General features: G+C 41.2%; 1 protein-coding gene across 3 annotated transcripts in view; it reads left to right on the top strand.

Moving 5' to 3' along the window:
* LOC107226445 (leucine-rich repeats and immunoglobulin-like domains protein 1) overlaps positions 1-22101 on the top strand; it is a 296998-nt gene that overhangs the window by 263036 nt on the left and 11861 nt on the right. Inside the window, exon 1 of one of the 3 annotated variants that reach the window (XM_046732865.1) lies at positions 915-1220. The exons of the other annotated variants lie outside the window; for them this stretch is intronic. Within the exon in view, the coding sequence (XP_046588821.1) occupies positions 1131-1220 (90 nt within the window). The 5' untranslated portion in view covers positions 915-1130. Of the gene's footprint in view, positions 1-914; positions 1221-22101 lie in introns of those variants that run through there. 3 annotated transcript variants of the gene reach the window in all.

The following is a 22101-nucleotide window of genomic DNA, read 5'->3' as shown; positions in this document are numbered from 1 at the left end:
TTCAATATTAATTTTTCTTCCAACGGTCGATTAATCGTGCGACGAAACTCGTTTAAAATAATCCGGGGAAACAGATTCTCGCGTCTTTGACAATTCCACATCGGGATCGTTTTACTTTCGAATATTTCTTCATCCCCACCCCCACCCCCGACAGTACAACCCTAAAGCAGACGGCTTAAGTGCGTCGGACGGATTGCGACGGGGGTGCCAAAGGGCGTCGCAGCGCGGATCGGCGGGAGGGGGAAGGCGGTACTTTTGACGGCGGCTAGTCGGGGGGATGGACGTTTAGTGCGGAGCCGATCCGCCGGCGGCGCCACCGAGCCGCGTCCCGAGTGGTGGGGGAGGAGAGACGGGCGTCGCGACGTCGAGGGACAGTTAGTCGACACCGAGGCGCGTCAGGGAGAGGAGGTCGCGCGTTTACGATAGGATTTGAGTAAAATCGCGTAGCGTAAAGTGTGACAGTGGGAGGCGTGTTGCTTCCCCGAACCACGAAAGGCGGAGGAATTCTCGCGAGCGAGATTAAGAAGTCGAGGAGACGACGATAAGCCGGTTAAAGAAGAAGAAGAAGAAGGGAGCGATAACGAAGCGATATGTGGCACCGTTACCAAATTCCCCTGCTCACTCTTCGTCTCGACGTTGTTGAATAGCATCGCGGTGATTTTTAGTCATCCGCGCGTCGGTGATCACGAGAAAAATCTTGACCAAAATGCGGTGATTGTTAATGAAACCGGTTAATCGCGGAGGATTTTGGCGGTGTTACACCGTCACCGAAAAAATAGAAGAAAACATCTGGATAAAATTTCGATGTGACAACTGTGTGTATTATACTCGTGGTTTTTTTTTCACAACTGTGCTGTTATCGTCGGTCGTTTGATTCTTAATTTAATCTTTTCGTTTTTCTTCTTTCTTTTTTTTTTTTTTTTAATTCTGTTTCTTTATCGTTGATGTGGGGGAGGGGGGGGGAAAGGTTCGGTTCTTATTGGGAGAGAATTTATAAATGGTTATAAAGTGAAAGAGTTAGTTTGACAATAAAGGAGGTCGACGGACGAGTCGAAGAATCCTTTTCTCCTTTCTTTATTTACTTTTTTTTCATATCTTTTCTTTCGTTTCGTTTCGTTTTCGGGGTGAACATGACTCGGACAGGTGATAGTGACGCCCCTGAGGATACCCTGGGCTTAAAACGAGGCTGCTGCGATATTTCGCGACCCGGAATATCAACGGTGAGTCGAGAGTTCCGAGTTCACGGTTTATTTGTTACTTATTTTTTTTTTTGAACTTTTACTTCCTTATTATTACTTTACACCTGGATATGCTGACGGAGTGTTCGTCGCATTCCGGCTGTTGAAGAAGGAGGGAATGAACAATAATTATTACAATCAAACCGTGCATTTATATATAAGTGAAAAATTCTCATACCGTCTGTTATGCAAATAATGTAAAGAGCGACAATACAACTGCATACCTATCCACTCGTCTCTGCAAACGCAACAACGCGGAACTAATCGGATGTAAGCGTTTTCTTTTCAGTTCCAGCTACTCGTTTCAAGCCTCCTTAAGATCGTCGATAAAATGACCAGAATTAAGTAGCCAAGTTTCGTCAAGTTAGATTTCTCTTCTTTTTACTTGCTCTCAAGGTCATCGATATTACATCATTTCGAGAATGAAAAATATGCTCATTATCGTACGATGTCGTTATTTTTCAATCCACTCATAGAATATTTTAAATATCACGTTATATTGATTGAAGTCGTATAAATTAACCAGATTTATGTTGCGAAAGAAAGAAGGAGAGATATAGAGAGAGAAAAAAACTGTTAATTGCAAAACTTGCAGCTGTACCTTCTTATCTTGGCAATAAAAATACGTCTTATAACTAGTATGAAAAAATTCCATTGCAATAATTACCCGGAATGTTGTAGCGGCGTGTTTATAAGTTGCCGACTACGCGTCCGTCGTTTAATCACTGATTTATCATTAATCTCTTTAATTTGACCCAGTGTTCTTGAACTCTTCGTTGCGTTGCTCAACGATTGCTACATTCGCGATGCGCAAGTTGCGTAAGCCGTGTATAGTTCTTTTTTAACTCCGCACATGACGTAAACTCTTTCTTTGCCGAAGCAATATTCTCACGTCGAATTACGCAAGGTTTAATTAATCTTAGGTGCGTGCAGCGCTCTTCTATACCGACCCAAATATATGTATAATTTTATTCCGCAGAGATTGCGTCAATCTCCGGCAGTTTCGTCGAAGAAAGAATACGGTACACGTTCACGCACATACTTCCGGTTCTGATTTAAAGTAGGTATGTGACCGAAACTTCCTTGCGCCAATTTTGCGAGGAGGAAAAAAACTGTTGAGCCTCGTGCAAACTATAAATAATTCAATCCACACGGCGTACCTACAAGTGCCTCGGACTACTCGAACTCTGTACGAATTATCAGACGAGTTTAGCAGTCGTGACCGGAAGTGGAAGGCGTCAACGAATGCGTGAACTAGGATGAAACGCTTTGAGCGGAAGGAAGGCTTTTCTCCTATCTTATTTTCAATTCTCGTAACCCGTCATTGCGTCGTTATTCGCGGAAGGTACACGTCTGAGTAATTCGTGAGTTAATTGCTACCGAGATTCCCTTCTTCGGGAAGATCAAAGTCCGTAACAGGTTTACGTAAAACTTTTGCGAAAGAAACAATACGCATGGTATGTAATACGTATAAAATTGCACTTATTCAACGTTGGAAGAAAAGTAAATATTATCTTGAAAGAATACTTCCGCGTCTTACTTTTTCTTTGATCCTGTTCTCCCCCACAGTGATTTCACAGTCCTCGATTTTGTGGAATAATATATTACGATGTAAAAATTTCTCCAGCGATTACAGGGTTGCGTCATCGTTGCTATTTTTTCTTAATACTTGCAACGTGATCAACGCTTTGGTCTGTTCCTCTTGATTCCGAAGAAAACACGGGAACGAAATTCTTTCTGTCTAGATCTTCCTAATTCGTCTTGTTCTTAAAGTATAAAGGATATAGACGATACGTATTCGCTTTTAAATTTTCATACGCCGCAAACGACGTTTCTTATACCCACATCGTTATATCAAACGAGGTTGAAATTCGTAAGGTTATCGTAACGAAAGATTAGACAAAAATAAATAAAATCTTCCCAATTTTAGAGTAACTGAAAAAGCTCAATTCTTAAAACATGAGTATGTGTTGATTTATTATACGATTTACCGAATTTCACACAGTTGAAAAATTCGCGAAATCATGGTTTTCTTCAATATGCATAGTTTACAATAACGTTACTAACTTCAAGGCGATTGTATCAATCAGTTGAAAAACAAAGCATACAAATAAACGTTACCAACTCCAACGTCACGACGAGCTGCGGAATTCCTTTGGTGTCATATTTTTGCCGCTGCTTACTGGCTCTTTCGACCGAAACGGATAACCAGAAGAAACGCTTAACGATACAAATCGAATTAATCTGCGACAGTCAACGAAGTGAGGCGGATCATCGGAATCTTCGTATCGCTCCAGTCATCGCAGCTTCTGCGATTATATCCATGCAGCTACGAAAGGAACGCTTAAAGAAAGGAAATTTGTTGCCATTGTAATCTATGATCTACGATCAATGACCATCGAAGAAAAATCTGAGTCGTTTTATACCTTCGCCGTATCAGCGTTCCAAGCTTGGCGATATTCGCCATTGATGTCAGCGTTTATTATATTACGGTTCGCGATATAAGTTTTTTTTTTTATCGGCAAGCTGACGTTCGCTCACCTGCAGCTTTTGTGCTTTCTGTGAGAAAATTATGAACATCGTTCGGAGATTTAAGCACGTATTAAGTTCTTGTATTTCTAATCCTTGACCTTCACTATGCATTGAACAATAAAACGTCGCCACTCAATTTTGCTCTTTTTCTCAATTTTGAATTCGAATATCCGTTCGTATATTTCTGGTTATTCGTCGTTGATCTAACAACCATAACTCGACTCGATGTAAAATGATAACCGAAGTAACACTTCCGAGTTTGCCGAACAATTTGCCGGTCTGACCGGAAGACAAAAACCTTGCAGAAAATTGGTCCGATCGATCAACCGACGAAGCCAGATTACGGAACGTGATGCAAGTGTCGTGAAAATCGAAAAATAATGCAATTGGCTTTGTGCATTATTACTTTGCCGGTTCGACAACGAGTATCTACCTGTAATATGCATAGGTACGTAGGTATACTATAGCTACCAACCTGACAACAACGAAGCGTACCAGTGACGCAATAAACCGGTATCGCCGCTTTTATTTCGTTTCGATTGTTGCTCAAGGATGATCCCCCTCGCTCTTTTATCCCCTGCCTCTGAACGCAGGCTGAATCTCGTTCATCGTGCTTGCACGCACTCCGACTGACTGAGCGACTGACTTACTGACTAATCTCGTGTAGTTAATTTCCATTCGTTTAAATACCACCCTCTGTGTGAGTGTCAAACAGCTGCGCAATATGCTCTTGCAGTGTGCTAAGAGTAATGATGAATCGTGCGAAAAAAAGTGGTATGTCAAGAGAGTCGAGGAATGGAAAAAAATAAGGAGCCAAACATTGACAGTCTTGTTATTTAATTATGCAATAATCAAGGCGATCGCTGTGCGTTGTTAAGTTTAAAAACGGAATTCAATTTTTTTATTAAATGTCGTAGGTGTATATCTGCGAACCGTTTCGGTAGTCGTTCGAGTATTTGAATTCCGTACAACTTATGAATTCACTGCAAAATTATAATGACGTGCGAAATACTCGTGCAGAAGGTTATTTTTTTATAATTTTTTTTTTTTTTTACTTTTATGCTGAGATTTTAATGAATATCTTTAACTCGAGCAATGGCAATTATTTCTAGAAAAAAACATGGTTGGTGAATTATATCTCTATTCGAACAGAGATGCTCGTCTGTGTTTGACAGCGACCATGAGTTGTTCGCCCGTACAGAGACCCAGCCATAGAAGCACATCACAACTAATTTCAGTCGGTTGGCAGGCGCGCAAAGACCGATCGTGCGTGTCCGTTGAATAAATAACGTCATAATTAGTAATTGATGAATTCGACGGTGTTCAATGTTCTCTCTGTGAGGCCTTGGCGGTCTGGATTGACCACTTTTCGGGTGCCAAGACTCATAAGCTGTTGTCCGGAACAGCGCAAACATCGTACTTAGGTCGAAAAAATGTAAAGAATAATTTTTATTGAAACTGGCTGATCTTGCGTGGATTTTGTCGTCACGAATCAGGTTGAAATGGTCTCAAGATTTGAATACTGTCCAGAACAGCGCAATCGTCGTAAGGTGAGTGTATCGGATACCTGACCCTTTTTGGTTGTATCTGTTAGATTCTTAGTTCTAAAATTATCAAAAAATAAGTTGGTAGTGTCTCAACCTCTAGCAATCGGCTTTAGTCGTCGAGAAATTCACAATCTCGGCCGTCAATTTTTAATTTTGGAAAATAAAAGGGTCAATAATTTGGTCGAAACGTGTCAATAACTGGTACACTTATCTTACTTACAATTAGAACGGAAAAATCCTATAATTCGATTCAAATCTCTACTGCGCGCCTCTCTATGACTCTCTCTCTCTCTCTCTCTCTCTCTCTCCTCTCGCGCTCTCGCTTTCTTCCCATCCCAATTCTAACCGACTTTTCGCGTGTGCCTAATCACTCTGGTCGCCTTGCGTTACTCTCGGCTGCAGCTAACTTAAGTCCAAAACCGCGATCCAACCTTTCTAAGCTCCCTCCCTCGCTCCTTCAAATCTTCGTCCGTTCGTCTGGAAAATGGCACACGCGAGTCACGCCACGATTGCATGCTCTTACCTATATAAATGCACTTATGTGGATGTACAAAGTGGTGGTGCCTACATATTTGAAGCGGGCGTACACGTGACCAATTTACAATGCTTCTCTCTTTTTTACTCATAGCGTATGTATATTTATGGATTTGCCTCGATGTGTGTGAACGTACCATGCCGATATGCATGATTCGTCCTATAATGCCAACCGCTTATGGAATCTATACGCTACTTTATGAAAATAATCGCGTATATACACCACCCTTTTTTTATTCCTGCGAATATTGTGTCATGACTCTAACTTTAGAAACTCTGTGCGAGTTACCTTACGTGTTTTGCCATTTTTGAGAGCATATGCAGACGATACGCAAATATCACAGCTGTACTCGATTCTGCGTAGTTGAGTACAAAAATTTAAATGTCAGTTTACCCGTTAGAACATTTTTTTTTTTCGTTGGACTCACTTTACTATGAAAATAACGCGTCAGGCGAATCCTGTAACGCCAGTCGAATAGAAATCGTTATCAAAACGTTTGGCATTTACAATTACATTGTATGTACAGACATCAATGAATCAATATATTATAAGTAAAGTTCACTGAACTTTTGTGTCCTTTTCTTTCTCAACATGTTTCTTCGGAAGCTGTGCGTGTATATTGACGAAACGAATCGAAGATTGTCGCGAAAAAAAAAAAATGTCTCCCTGCATGATAAATGAAAGTATAGGGAACAAACCCTAGATACGATACATTTTTTTTCTACTTCTTTTCTGCAATAATAATTAAAAGATTTGGAATTTTTTTCTTCCTCACCCCTCATTACGCCTCGCCATAGCTGTAATATTCGCAGTATCTATCTCTCAAGAATGGGTTGGTTTGTATTTTCGCTTTTCGAGAAATCCAACCCTTTATTCCCTCACTTTCCTATGTTTTTCGGCTGCTTTGAAATGGTATAATATGGATGGGGTGCGAAACAAGACGCAGAAATATCAACGTGATATATTTTACGCGGCAATTTTCTCTTCTCCAACCCCCCCCCCCCCCCCCCCCCCTCCCTCTACAACCCTTCGCCGAAACACTTTGCATATCTTTTATATTATTTAAGACTTATTGAATAATTAATAGATCTCCGTATTCCGAAAGCCCGCAGCAGCGGAGTCGACGGCGATAAATCAAGTCCGCAGCAAAGACTTTCCTTGTAGGCATGTTGTTCAAACACAAAAGTTTGAGGCTTTAAACAACACAGTCGTGGCTCTCCCTCTACAGGGGGATGCTTTCAACAATTTCATCAACGTGTCACCCCCCACTCTATACGTGTATGATTAGGTATACGTATAACACGTGTACGGTCACGTCTATCTACGCACAGACGCACACACACGTGTGTATGATGAAGTATACGTTCGCGCGTATTACGACGAGACAAAGTTTTCCTTTCAGGCTTCTTAACTCTCCTTCTCCTCCTCCTCCCCCTCCATTTTTCTCTCTCTCTCTCTCTCTCTCTCTGTCTCTTTCGCCATGTCAATTGACTCAATTTGTTTTCTCTTGAGAAACTTGGCGAGGCGGGCAGATAAACTTTACGCCCTTTACCCATACGTACGTTAACAATTACGCAGACTTGCATTCGCGTGCGTATACGGATATAACGTGTCGTACCTGTAATCACCAGCCTCATAGCCTGCAACTTATAAATTACCCGTAACTCCCGCCATACAACGCCCGCGTTCTACTACCTTCGTAATTATAGTTAATACTCGTGATAAGGTTATAATTGTACGTGATGTATTTTATTTATTTATTTTTTTCTTCATTTTCTCTTCCGTCTTTATAATATCACTCGCATGAAGTTTGAATCAATTATTTCAATCATTCTCGCCAAGGCGGATATATTGTCCGTATATTTACCGCGTTTATGGGTTCGATCAGTCACCCGCATCACGCGTGTCGTCGTCGTCGTCGTCGTATCTCATGTGTCACAGTTCTGTAAGATATATGAGCGTATATTAGCACTATTTATAGAATATACAGCCACGATAAGACGTATAAGCTCAGCTTGCACGTCGTTTACAGAAATCGTCGCGTTGCAAAGTTTAGTTTTCTCCTGTTTCTTAGGACAGAGAAAAAAAAATTGCGTAAAAAAGACGCATTCTCCGAAGCAAACATCCAAATTCTCCGCCAATTAATCTGGAATGGGCATGGGATTTAATGTGGCAAAATGTATCCTCGTAAATGTCGAGTCTCGTTTTTGTTTTACTTTCTTTCGTTTCTTTCGATTATCTATAACAGACGATGAAATTAAATGGTGTTGATTGACGAAGGTAAAAATGAAATTCGGACTTTTCCATAACCTGAAGAAATTTGAAAATATGGAATCGTCTTATTATTATTATTATTGTCGTCGTTGTTGTTGTTTCTATTGTTGATGATAATATTATTATATTTAATTTATATGACAGGGAGAAAATCGATTCATTCTTGTTGCTCTGCACAGTACAAAGTCGGTGACGTAACAACAACAACAACAACAATTCCGTTAGTACGGTTACACGAGGTACGTTATATTTGTATGTACCCATGCCCATGCAGACATTGAGGCTGCAGAGCGCCGGTAAAATGGTCACCAATAATACATCATTCCTCTCTCTGTGACCCAGTTATTATTATATGAGTGATCGTGCGCTCTCCGACTACCTTGCTTGCCACGCTGCGAGCCTCCAAGAGCAACAGCTTGGCGCCACGCAGCATCCACGCTACATATACCGTATACATACTTAGTAGTTACACACAGAAACGACTGATGCTTCTTTCGAGGAGTTGAATGCGATTCTCCATTCAACGAAACCACGACTCCTTGTACCTTCGTAATGCTGCCCGTATTCGTATTTCATATAATTCAATAATACTTCAATGATATCGGTTCTAGTGTTAAATTGGTTGGAGAAAAAAATTTTAACGCGTAGAAGAGATGTTTGGAATACCGGTAAACTTTAGTCTTTTTATTTATTTATTTATTTTTTTCATTTAATTGAATTTGTGTTTTTGTTCTCTTCGATTCGAGTTCTCTAATGAGAAAAACTTTTACATTGTTTGTTCATTTTTTGTCCCTTTTTTTCTCTTGCACCTTGTCTCTCTCCCTCCCTCCCTCCCTCCCTCCCTCTACCTATCTTTCTTGTTTCTCCCTTTTCATTTTTCAACGAAGGAATTATTTGTTTTCACAAGTTGCGGACGGAAGATTTATTACATACTGCGCGTTCTCAAGACCAGAAATGTATTTTAAACAAACCTGCTCGCTCATCCAGGAAACATTCTGATGCTGCTGCTGGTGCAGCAATCTGACACAAAGCAAATGATTCAGAGTTTCGTAACTATAATGGCACGCAACCTGTGGTAATATAACCTATACCTATATTAGTGCGAATTAACAACGCGGAAATGAATTTATCCACGTATGTAACAGTCCATACATATATATATTACATACATGCCTACATACCCGTATATCTGATTGCGCGATGCAGCTACGCATAGATCCGGTTAAAAAATAATCATTCTTTACCGATTAGGAAACATGCAGGATGACTTGTACGCATTTTTTTACGAAGCATACCTACATCCATCAATCGGAGACAATTGTTTCTGACGCTTCGAAACGAGATTCAATTTCAAATTTGAATTGATCAAAACGATGCTCGTAAAAAGAAAGATGGTTGAATGACGATGGTGTTGATTAACTGCGTAAGCATTGAATACCCCGATGATTGATCGAAACGTTGATAAAACGTGTGAAAATTATTAATCGTAATACTGAAAATAACACGTATGACAACACACACACACACACACACACACACACACACACACACACACACACACACACACACACATAAATATATATAAATGTATGCATATGATCGTTGTGTAAGGTTTATTCTCGGATGTAGCAAGTAGCAGCAGCAACATTGCGGTTTGTATAACAGGCGGATGTCGGAAGGTAGTTTTTGGGATTTAGGGATTCGGGGTCCGGATTCCAAATTATCTGGTCTTTCCGCAGTTGTCAATTTTTTTTTTTTTTTTTATTTTCCATTATTTTGGGACGAATACATGTTTAATTCTTCTCGTTCTCTTTCTTCTTTTCTTTCAATTTTATTTCATCCGGGACATAACACATTATTATATTCCTTCTCCTCTTCTTGTTATTCAACGATGCTCGTTTCGTGCCCGTGGGGCCGGCTGTGGGACACACGCGGAATCCGTATACCATTCAGCACGAGATGATAATAATAAAAGGAACGGAGAGGCGAGAGGAAAAGCTTGTTGGCTGCGGGGGAATTGTGGCGGTGCCACGGCATCTCGCCTCCTGCAGTGTTTAATCCTTGAACGAAGTCACATAACCCTATATATAGGCGTATATATATACATATACATATATGTATATATAATATATAGGAGACAGCCACCGCTGGTTTATTATATTAAATTTTAAGCACTTTGAAAAGGATTAACGACACCGTTGTTCTTTTACACCGTACCTACCGTTCTATCTTCATAAGTCACGGCTAACCCTACCTCGTATACGTATACATACCGACGTACATTACGTGTATAATATGTATATTACTGCAATATATATATGTGTATATATATATATATATATATATGTAAAAGTTATTCAGTGATAAATATTTAAATTTTTCAGCTGCGTATATACACTCGAGTGATAAAAGTTTTAACCGCATATATCTTTTTTCTCTTTATCTTACTTTTATTTTTCATGTTTTAATATTTCTTTTTTTCGTCTATATTACAGAATAATGGCGGAGCTTTTATTTTATCGTTATAAGAGTTGGTTTGATTCTCGGGGTAGCGAAATTCATACCATAGGTTTTCTGTACTGCAATAATTGTTAAAAACGTGAAATGTTAACAATGTTAGGTCATTGGAACAAGGAATTAATTGCGTGCAATATCGTACAGTTTTCTGTCAAATTTTCTAAGGAATCGTAGATAAACATACGCCAAATTTCAATGCACACTTTTGTTGCTGACTCAAAGCGTAAAGTGAAGAAATGAATGAAACTGAAATAAAAGAATGAAAATAGGAATGGTGTCTGGAATAGTGAAAAAATTATCTCGATATCCCTACGTTCGATTCTAGCTACTGTGTAATTGGTAATTTGTTTATTTTTTATCTTCTACTAATTCGGTTTGCAGTTGTTGATCTAGCTGACGATCTGATTTTCCAAATAATTGAGCTATTATTACCTTTAAAGTAATAATTTTTATAATTTGAAAGCCGCTGGTGTTAAATATTTGCTTAAAAACCAATACTTTCATATTAAAGAACAATGTGTTTCAAAGAAATCACAACGCTGCAGTGAAGAATGTTTTTATCGGGTACAAACGTCGACGTTATAAACGCAGCGTACAACTTGATAGGGATTTTCTTCGAAAGTTTCTGTAATACTTTTTCCCCTCTTAACTATTTCTTTTCTCTTTTTACAATTGTATCGTTCATGTATTAATTACCACTGCACGAATCGTGTAAAAAATGTGAAAGCAAGTCATAAAGACGAAATTGTGTGACAGTAAAGAAGCATAAAAAAATAAATAAAAATTGCAGTCACACCGCCGCGCACCTCTAACACATCGACTGTATACTTATTAGCGTCTTTTCCCCCACTGTGTTAACAACACACCCGACACCGCTCTCGTAATCGACTGCACACACGTTGATGATGAAAAGTTCCTTCAACAGCTTCGCTTGATGCTGCAAGGTCGATGGTTAGTTAGCCGGTTTTTCCACTCCTTATCCATTTTTTTTCGTTTTCATTGTTATTTCTCGCTTACGCAACTTGACGCACAATTCACACAGTGGCTGGAGACGTGTTCTGTTTCTTTCTTGTTCATTTTTAGCCTGAACACTATTCAACAATTCGCTTTTACCGTGTCTGTTAATTTTTCAACGCACGTATGTCTTAAAATTACGATTTTGTTTATCGTGATTAGAATGAGATAAATATTATTTTTCTTAGATGGATAGTTAAAACAGATTTTGAGAGAAAAAAAAAAATAGGTTTTTGATTGAATTGCATAAAATTTTATTCTAAAAATACATGAATATATGTACCGTTTTTGATGTGCACATTTCGTTTCGATAATCAATCAATAATTATTTGTTTTATAGTAAAAAAAAAAAAAAAAAAAATGATTAGAGTAAATATAGTTGCAGGTAACAAACGTGTGTCGAGGATTTGCGATCGTATTTGTGTAAATACCTCGAGTACCGTTTGTGCTACAAAACCGGTAGATTCGACCCAATGAAACTGTTAGATTGATTTTATTATATATTATATATAATAGTTTATATAAGTGTGTGTATTTTAGCGTAAACCATGCGGTCGGTGGTACGCAGTGGTGATCGTGTTCAGCGATGCGGTAGCAAATTACTGTCAATCGAACGCAGCAGCCAGTGAAATATCCTTTTCCGGTACGAGGAGATTCAAACTCGGGCAAATGAACGTCGTCACACCTAAATGAACCGAGAACTGTCGAATAAATGTACAAAAAACCGGACAGACGACGCCCCGTCCTTCTTTCTCCCTCGTTCTAGTCGCCTATTTCGAACCTCCTCCTCATCTCTCTCAAGGCTTCGCTCTTTTTTTCCCACAGGCTGTAAACCACCGTTCTCACGACTTGAATTTCACCTTTTTTCCCGTGTGTCCCTTGATTCTTTTGCGCACCTGAAACCTCCTTTTCGAGTTCTTCCTTCTTCATCTTCTTCTTCTTATTCTTCTTATTTTTCTTCCTTCTCCTTTTTCTACTTCGTCGCGTAGCAGGTATAGTAATTATACAAGGTGGATCGCGTCGCACGGATGAAAGAATTCCCAGTTATATTTTTCAAATTCGAACTTACGATGCTCTTTTTTTTTATTTTTCCTATGCCTTTATCTTAACATCGCTTCTTCCTCTTGCTCGGAAATAATTCAGGTGGGTATATGCAGATTTTGACTCATGGTTGGGCATCAACGATTCAGTGATAAAAGGGCAATCAATTCTTACAGTCTAATTATTCTTAATTGGTATTACCGTTAAACCCGGTTGTCTTCTTCTTCCCTTTTATCTTTGTCATTTTTCTTTTCTCATCTGTTGCTCTTTTTTTTCACCCCCGCCTCCTCTGCTTCTTTTATCATTGAAAACGTGCGATAATTTAATTATAACCGTGGATTCCTGTGGAACTTATATGTATATATATATGTGTATGTATAAATATATATATACATATACATATACATATATATTATATATATTTGACGGATATGTTAATTTAATTATAACGCCTCCCTCCTCGCCTAATTATTATACAGCTCATTGTGAGATACGGAACCTCTTTATCGCTGCCTCTTCCTCGCTACCTCCCGTCTCGATCTCCGATTTTCCTGTAACTTTATTCTCGAATTGTGGTTAAAAAAGATCATCCCATAACTTGAAATTCAGCGTATCAATTTCATTCCCCGCGCATGTTTGTCGCGTGATCATGTCTGGTAATAAAAATAGGGTGTTCCTGAGCTTTCGAACATACGAATCGAGCACTGTATTTACAGAAATTAACCGACGGAATCATCGACAACGACAGATGTCCGCTGAGTGTGTGTCCTTTAGAAGTACGGAGAATACTTTCCACAAATTTTCGCGTAAACACGCAGATGGTCGACGGGAAAAAAGAGGGGTGAATTGTATAGCTTAATAGCTTATCGTTAGACACGTGAAACGTTGAAGTTTGCGGATCATCAAGTTTTCACAAAGCTTTCGTCGTTTCTAACAAGTTAGTGCTTGAAATTGAACCGCGTCTATATTTCACGGGTGCAACGCAGATGCGAGGGCGTAAAATGTTAACGATGTTCTTTTAGCGTCATGGATGTATTTTCATGAGAAATGAAGAAAATTGTACACGAAGAAAAAAGCAGTGAGGATTCGTTTTGCAAGACTGTGGGCAGACGTCTTTAATTTCCTGAAATTACCTTTTCTCCACGCTCATAGTGTTCTAGTAATATTTTTTTTCCTATTAACGACTCAAGTATCGTTGAAGAAGGAATAAAATGAAAGAACGAAATAACGGAAAGAAAGGACCTAACCGTACATGAAAGGTGGGTGATTATCATATGAAAATCCTATTTCCTATCCCATAATTCCCTCCCTTAATCGCACACTGCAGGGTGAAGATGAGCGATAAAAAGCCCGCGATAACGTTGGAAACCGGTGTATAAGGGCGGGTGGCAGCAGGGTTGTTCAAAGTAGATTGAAGTGGTGAAGATGAAGCGCGTGAAAAGAAGGGAGGGGGGGGGGGGGAGGGTCGTCACTCCGCAGGGTGAGCGAACGGGTGTGCTGTATAAACGCAGGGCGGACGGACAGATGCGCGAATTGATTGGCCAGTGTCTGATCAACGAACGAGGGTCGATTCGCGGACGAAACGGGGTAGTTTATACGCCTAGGCGTACGACGATGATCCGCGCAAACGACGCAACATCGACTAGCAGCGCCGGTAGCAACGTGCCGCAGACAAAGGGTGCGGCAGAACGCAACGCGTGTTTGCGTAGTTTGAGAGTATATTTATGCAAAGAGAACGGGAACCAGAATGAGAATGTAAGAGAGTGCGAGGAAGGCGTATTTATCGCTGGTTTGTTGTTGGCTCTGCTCGTGTTGCGGACCACCACTCAGGGTGCAGGATGAGGACGATGATGACGCCGGTGGGCGAGGGTGAAGTGAGATCGTCGAACCACTAGTCGCATTGTTACCTCGGGGTATTATTTGCCACTAATCAGAAGGAGGGTCGAGGGTACCGTGATTGCGGAATGGTTCGAAAGCGGCACTAAAAGTTCATCCACGGTGGTAGTGCTGCCAGTGACAGTGACAGCCTATACTACTCGCCTATTCCCTAATTCGTGGACCACCACCCTGACGAGGGGTCGAAAGCGGGAAAAACTCGGGGTGGCTCTGCCGGAGAGAGAGAGAGGAGAGAGAGTTAGTTAGCGAATGAACCGAGTGGCCGCCGTCTGATGCCCTCGTCGCCCTGCGGAGTAAACGTACGTTCGTGACGTAATGTTTTGGACGATCCTTGTTTTTTCTTCTCTCCTCTAAGGTTTACCGCCACTGAGGGAGGATCTTCGTTCGTTACCGAGGACGGGGCTGTGTGTCTAATGCTACCGGCTATCCGTCGAGGGTGATCGTTATCGCAGAGGTTGTTTAATATCTCACGAATGTACCCACCCCGAATAGATAAAAGAACTTATACTGTCGCTTCGGGGGTAGGGCCATTTTTTTAATTAGTCGAAACGAGTTTTCAACCTGTGGCACAGAATGCGGAGTATATAGGGCATTATGGACCGATTCGATCTGACCACGATTCTCACCGTTTTCACCTCAACTTCCACGTGTGGTGTTTTGTAGAAGAAACAAAAATGTATCACACAATTCGCAGGTTTCACGTTTGAATGATATGAAATGTTGGCTTTTTAGTTATTTCACGGTTTGTGAAATCACCGTTTGCAGACATAGTTGACTTTAATGAAATATACGTAGTGATATTATTCCGAATAAAAGAATATTCAACGCTTCAAAGCCTAGAGCGAAAATGAACGCACGTTGAGTTTGAGAGATACGAGATGAACAATTTTAAAAAAATTACCAAGTTGTATAGCGCAGATAAAAATGGAACAAAATAGATTAGCTGTGAAAAGAAACCGCAAAATCCACTCCTGTATTTCTTCTTCGCTTACCTTTTTCTTTTTCGCCCTTTCGAAGTACGGAACCAGTTGAAACATAAATAAAAATTGTAAACTGCCGAGCAACTAAACATTTATGTTTCATTCCAATTATTTCATTCACACCGAACATGTCTAATGAAAATCGTCATACTGCAGGCAATTGTTGATAATTCATGCACGTATTATATATGAACGCAACGCGTAGGTGTAATACAACCGATAAAAGTGATTGCTGAAATGTTGCTAATGTGATTTTGGCGCTAGGCAACTGGGATTTACCTAGACACAATGCATCCGTTGAGCCGTTAGTAACTTTTCGTACACCGCGTATTGTCCCGGTTCGCCATTCCCCCGATCCATTCTCTCTCCCCTCTCTCTATCTATCTATACCACCCTATCTCCCTATTTCTCCCTTCCTCCCTCTGCTTCGTTCCCTTAGCCTAAATTCCCCCCGCTGTTTAGGGGTGCGCCTAATGCGAGCTGGATACAATTTATCTGAATGGTATGTATAGCTGTTGTGCCTCAATACCTTGTCATGACTAACTGACTTTCCCTACCTATTGACGAAGACAATATACGAAACGTTGGATTCATCCGCGAGTTGCGTGAGCCGCGTGATAACGGACGATGGGTACTAAAATTTATTTAACACTTTTTTCCTCTCATTTTAACGCCGCTCATATTCGGCAACGTCAGTTTTTTCGCGCGAAACAGGGAAAGAGCTTGATTTTTAATTTATCATTCGTTACGATTTGCGTAAATTTAACGAACTCGAGTGTCTCTTAAAGGCATAAATTATCGAATTTACGCGTTATAAGAAAAGATAACTTTTGAATTTCTGAAAAAATTTTCAGGGATTGCCAATACGGTTATCGGGCTTCGTATAGTATTCTGTTAAGTGAACGTAATTGTAGACCGTTGATATTGAAAATGTAAGTATGACGAAGTCGCTGTAAATAGTGCATTAAAATTTTCTCGAGAAAATATTGAAGTGAGAAAAACGAGAGTGAAAATGAAACTTGGATGCGCTGCACGTGCTTCGGTAGTTAATTGTCGCTGGTTTCGTTGACCCGGGTTATTTCCTACTAGTTTAAATATTGACTTTCCGCCCACATTGTCGTCCGCATCGCCACCGTCGACGTAATTTACCCACCGATTTAACCCCGGACCTTGTTCCAAGAAATTTTCTTCTCATACTCTTTCGGTAAACAATAATACGTGAACGAAAAATTCAACGCACCAGGAATCTGCCGGCTGTATAACATCACGCATCGAACCCTCCGCCGTATTATGCGGTATAACCGACCCTTTCTATTACATAGCTTTACCCGATCACGGTGTGTGACCGATGACGTCATTTCCCGTGTATCTGGCTCTCCGTACGCCCGACCGCGTTACCAGATACGTCACAGATTACGAGAATAAGATCATAAATAATTGTTTCGAATTACCCGTTTTGCATATGGTGGCTGCTTTTCTTTTATTTTATTTTGTATTAATTAACCTGACTATTGTTCTTACATACGCAAATCGTTTCCTTTGATTTTTTTTTCTCTTTCTTTCAGCGTTGTGCTCGCGTCCCTTTCTTCGCGTCGAGAAATTTTTGACGTAAAAATGTATGCTATAGATTTTGTTCCACGTTCACACGCTCCTTTGATTCTTTATGGAGGAGGATTTCGTTACTGTGTCGTTGAAAAAACTTGTAAGCGTAGCTCTCCAAGTTTGGAACTCCCTTGTGCGATGGTGCGGACTTTTATTTTCTAGATTTTTTTTTTTTTTCTACCCTCTTACCGATTCGACGACGACGGTAGAATTCGTCACCGGATATGGCAAAAGAGTTAACATTTTTCCCATTACCCACTCGTTCCGAGGTCGGCCATGTTTCATCTCCCGGAAATTACCTGCCATATTATCACGCGAGGTACCGCCAAACCAAAGCTTTTCGACCCCTGTCACACGATTTAGAATCGACAGCCCAGTTTTAATAGAACTCGACGGAGAGAATGCCAAAATTTTCGGACTGTCGTATACGTACCTTTACGCGGGTCAGAGAATTCATCAAATTTGTACCCTTATCAATAAACTATTCAAAGTTAATGCAAAAAATTACTATTTCCTGCATGGACGACAACGTCATTCACGTTGTGCGATTGAAGTTAGTAACGTTACTGCCACGATGCATGTTCAGGAACAAACTTTACTTCGCGTCATTTAATTGGAATCGTTTGAAATGAAATGAATCACGTTGAACCGAACATATAACACATAGTCGTTCTAAAATTGCACAATAATGAGTTTCTTCCCGATGTTTCGCGACGTTGACGTCGAATCTAAAAATTCAAGCTGCAGTTCCTTACAGACTTAGACGCGCGGTAGAAACACAAATTCTAGTTGTACCCTGAACGCGTTGTCGCGTTGAACGAGGTGACTGTTTCTTATCAGGCATCGAGTATAGCATCCGCGGTGAGATGTACGTGTCACTGTACCCTCAACTACCGCGGCAAAGTAACCTCTATTTTTAGACCGCATGTACCGTATATTTAACTTATGAACTCACACTCTCTCCGCGTACCACGTTCACCATGCACCGCGAAACTAGTCGACGCGATGATGCGGCTGTGAGCTTCTATCCCGGAGGAGTGTGCGTTGAGAGTGTAAAGGACGGCATCGTCGTCGTCTTGGTAGTATCCGTAGAGTCACGACACCGCGCATGCCGAAAGACGCACACCGTACGTTACATATCGCGTATCCGACGCAGGCTGTGTGTACGAACCACGTCAGCGATTAGTGGGTGTCGCCTTACTCCCACGTAGCCTCGTCTCGTGATTCTTACTTTTCTACACGCTCAACTTTTCTCTCAGTCAGCTCGTTTGACGAACTCGTCGACGAAAGCCAACCGTCCGTCGGCGTCGTTTCGTTGCGCTTCGGTGACGCTTTCCATCATTGAAACCGTATACGCGATAATCGGAGAACGGTAAGCGGAAGCACGAACAGTGGTCTTCTTATACGCGACTTGTCGTACGGGGGATCGCTCGATGGACGAAATTCTGGCGTGACTTTCGTGTCTGCCTCGAATTTTTGGGCGTTATTCCTTGAGGAGGGAAACTTTTACTTGTTCTACAGGTACGTCTTTTCCACCTCGAAGTTATCGCTTTTTTAGTCTTTCTTCCCATGCGTCTATTTTGCGTCGAAGGGACGAGGAATGGAATTGCTCGGTGAAGTGGGAGGCAAAGAAATCGGAAACAAGAGGTGTTCCGGACAATTTCATATCCCGGTTCAAAAACCACTTGCAACGACTTACGACCTGTCGTGTCTTACCGAATCTTGTTGGAATTTTGAGCCTCGAACTCGCGAAGGATTGCTTGCCGCGTCTCAAATCACTTCTCCTCACCTCATCTTGCTCGGATTTCGCTATCGCCGGCCATTTCGTTTATAATATTATGACACAGCTTTGAATTTCCTTTAATCATTGTTGGTACATTTTTTCACGAAAAGCCGTACCCAGTTGCAAATGGGCGCGGAGCTCTGCAAGGGTTGAAATTATATTATAAAGTCGAATCATATTTGAGTCGGATTTCCATTGGCTAGTCGCTCGGAATCCTGTCATCGGCGTGTATTTGCGTATCGTTCTGAATTAGTGATGGGTGGGTAGCCGGTTCAAAAGCAATATCGGCGATTCGATCGTCGACGGGAGTAAGTAAATTTGCCAAGACTTGTCATTATACGCCCGAAATCCTCGTCGTTCTTCGGCTCTCTCGCTCCCGCTTTACCGCGCACGCTCTCTCTGTCTTCGATTCGCGGGAAAGCACTTTCTGCTGCCAACCCCTGTTTACAACCCGCCCACCCTAAACAGGAGAGAGCCGCAACTTGAATGATAAATGTGTCTTGCGCGTATCATCAAAGGCCACCCCATTATTCATTTCGGTACTCGCCCATTCGCCGCTCATGTCTCTCTTTCTCGATAAGATAGATACTTCTACACACCGCCTACGTAACAATGAAGGATTGGTTTCCTTCCCTACTTCCTTCCTTCCATCCTTCCTTTCTGCCAATGTGGAAGATAAGCATAGTACCTACGATATAGGTTGAAAGAGTTGAAGGAAGAAAATGGATTTAAAAAACGCGTCGACTACGCAAAAATTTACTTGAACACTTTTGTCGCGTTAAAGTTATTGGATTTCGTTTCTTTGTTATAATTGAGACATGAAATTTCAAGAATCTATGCAATGGGGGAGAGAGAGAGAAAGAGAGGGGGTCATGATTAATTCTGATCACGATGTATAAGTCTGTTGTTAATCAATCTCCCGCGAAGGGAAAGTTGAGCTTGGGAATGTTGCGGGAAGTCGATGGGAAGGATTTATTCCCGAGGATGAGAAGAAAAGGAGAGAAACTGATGGGAGGGGAGAGGAGAAGAGAGTTCTGGTTGTCAGTCCCAATTGGAATCCCAAATTCCGAAAGTTTGGCTGGTTGGTGAGCGCGAGCCGAGGTGCCCGGTTGAATATTTTGCCAAGTTGAAAGAACTGTTATTAGGAAAGTGAAGCTTGGTTGGAGGGAAGCAAGGAAGGAAGTAAGAAGGAAAGGAAGGAAGAAAGAAAGAAAGGAAAGTCGGTCCGTCGGTTGGCTTTGCCTCGCGAGGAGAGAAAACGGAAAATCAATAGCCATACGAAGAGAGGGAAACCCTTTCATCTATCTGAAACACACAACCCCGACCAACCAAACCTGCCAAAACCCTCCAAAACGACCCAACTCACGACCAAGCCAAACGAACCACTTCCACGCGTATCTTTGCTGACTGTTTTCTCGCTGTTTTCCCCTCTTTCTTCGTTGCGATTTCGAAAAACCATTTTTTTATCCAAAAACTTGGTCCCATCTCGCGGTCGATTCAAATAACGAAACGTCTTCTCGAGTAAATATTGAGGAAAGGAGAAACCGTTTTTGGTAATATCGGAACAAAAACTTGCCAAGTATATTACGTTATTACAGTTTTTATACTTTGTCCAACGTTAGTATACACGCATGTTACGCGTATGCGTACGTACTCTACAATTATTCGCGACGAAAATTTGACATGCAACTGTCCGCATAGCGGCGACCCCATAAACTTTTATTGACTGATTGTTACCCTGATACCCGTGGCGCCGGGGGATGAAAAATAGTATAGGGGGAGGCGTTGCTGCGCTTGCATCTGCTCTTGCACAGCAGCTTTTAGTAACGGTATAACGTACAGATAGTCGGAAAGGCGGTTGGCACCAATTTTTTTTTTTTCCTCGTGTTTTCCCCCCGGCGGTACATATATATTTATGTTTTAAAAAGAGCAACGGAGGAATACGTAATTAATTGATGAAAATTTCTCTCACGCCCAACGGAATTACCGGTTGATATTTTATACTTTCTTTTTTCTTTCGACAAGTCAAATTCCCCCTCCTCTTCACGAACAGCCGTGTCGCTCTTGACATTTTTTAATCGACACACCCAGCATGCACTTCGACCACCTGGCGTCGCCCGCTACTCTTTTCGCCACCCCATGCGTGCAATGCGCTTCCATTATAAGCGTATATTGTACGTACGTGCTTCAACAATGCATGTCTCTACGTGCCTGAGCTTATACACCCCCGCTGACCCAGATTTTTATGCATTAAAAAATAAAAAAATGGTCTGCCGAGGCTGGTTACCGCGACTAACGTCCGTGCCGTCATCTTTTCCATTCTCGGGCTTGAAACCGTCGAGAAAAGTTTCGAGAAACGAATGAATCGCGCACATCGCCGACGCCTCGCGGCGATCGAGGTGTGCTCTTGAAAATTCATCTCTCATGTGGAATTTTAATCATTATTTTTATATAATTATATTATATATGTATATGGGAATGGCAAGCGGAGAAAAACGAAGTGACTAGGTAATGTGATAAAATCTTGAAAACTGTACGACCGAATTTTGCGAGGGCGGAGAAAATTTTGAAATATAATACAGTGAAATGGAAATTATATATGTAGAGATGCGCGTGGACGGAAAAGACTAGGGATTATGCAAAACTGGGCAACTTTTTGTTATCTAAGCGTAATTCGAACGCCGCGTGATAAACCCGAAGAGGAATCTATGCCCACCCGCAGGCACGAGTCGAGCCGGAACGAAACTAAAGAATGATCGTGGCGAATCCCGCGGTAAACGAAAAACCATTAATCAAAATCTACACGGCGTCACTGAGTGTGTATCGCTGAAATCAGAACAAACGTTTGTCTGCAGACACGTGCGATGGTTCCCATATTAAAAGTAGATATATCATACAAGTTGGCAGCAACGCGGCTGCTTTATAGCAGCCAGCAACGAGACGAGTTGGGGTAGGTATGCAGGCACGTCGTTATTTTAACAACTTCCTATGGGAAGAAATTTATCGATATTCGTACCTTGAACGCGTAATCCATATAGACGCACAGTACCCACATATTTATCCTGTTTTGATCGATTGCGTCGCTGAATCTTCCGGCATAACCGATTCAGCGATTCTGTGCATCCGAGTTGTACGTTATATA

This window comes from Neodiprion lecontei, chromosome 2, assembly GCF_021901455.1.
Source record: "Neodiprion lecontei isolate iyNeoLeco1 chromosome 2, iyNeoLeco1.1, whole genome shotgun sequence".
NCBI classification, from domain to species: domain Eukaryota; kingdom Metazoa; phylum Arthropoda; class Insecta; order Hymenoptera; family Diprionidae; genus Neodiprion; species Neodiprion lecontei.
Note: the sequence above shows the minus strand (reverse complement) of the source record. Positions and strands in the feature narration are given on the sequence as shown.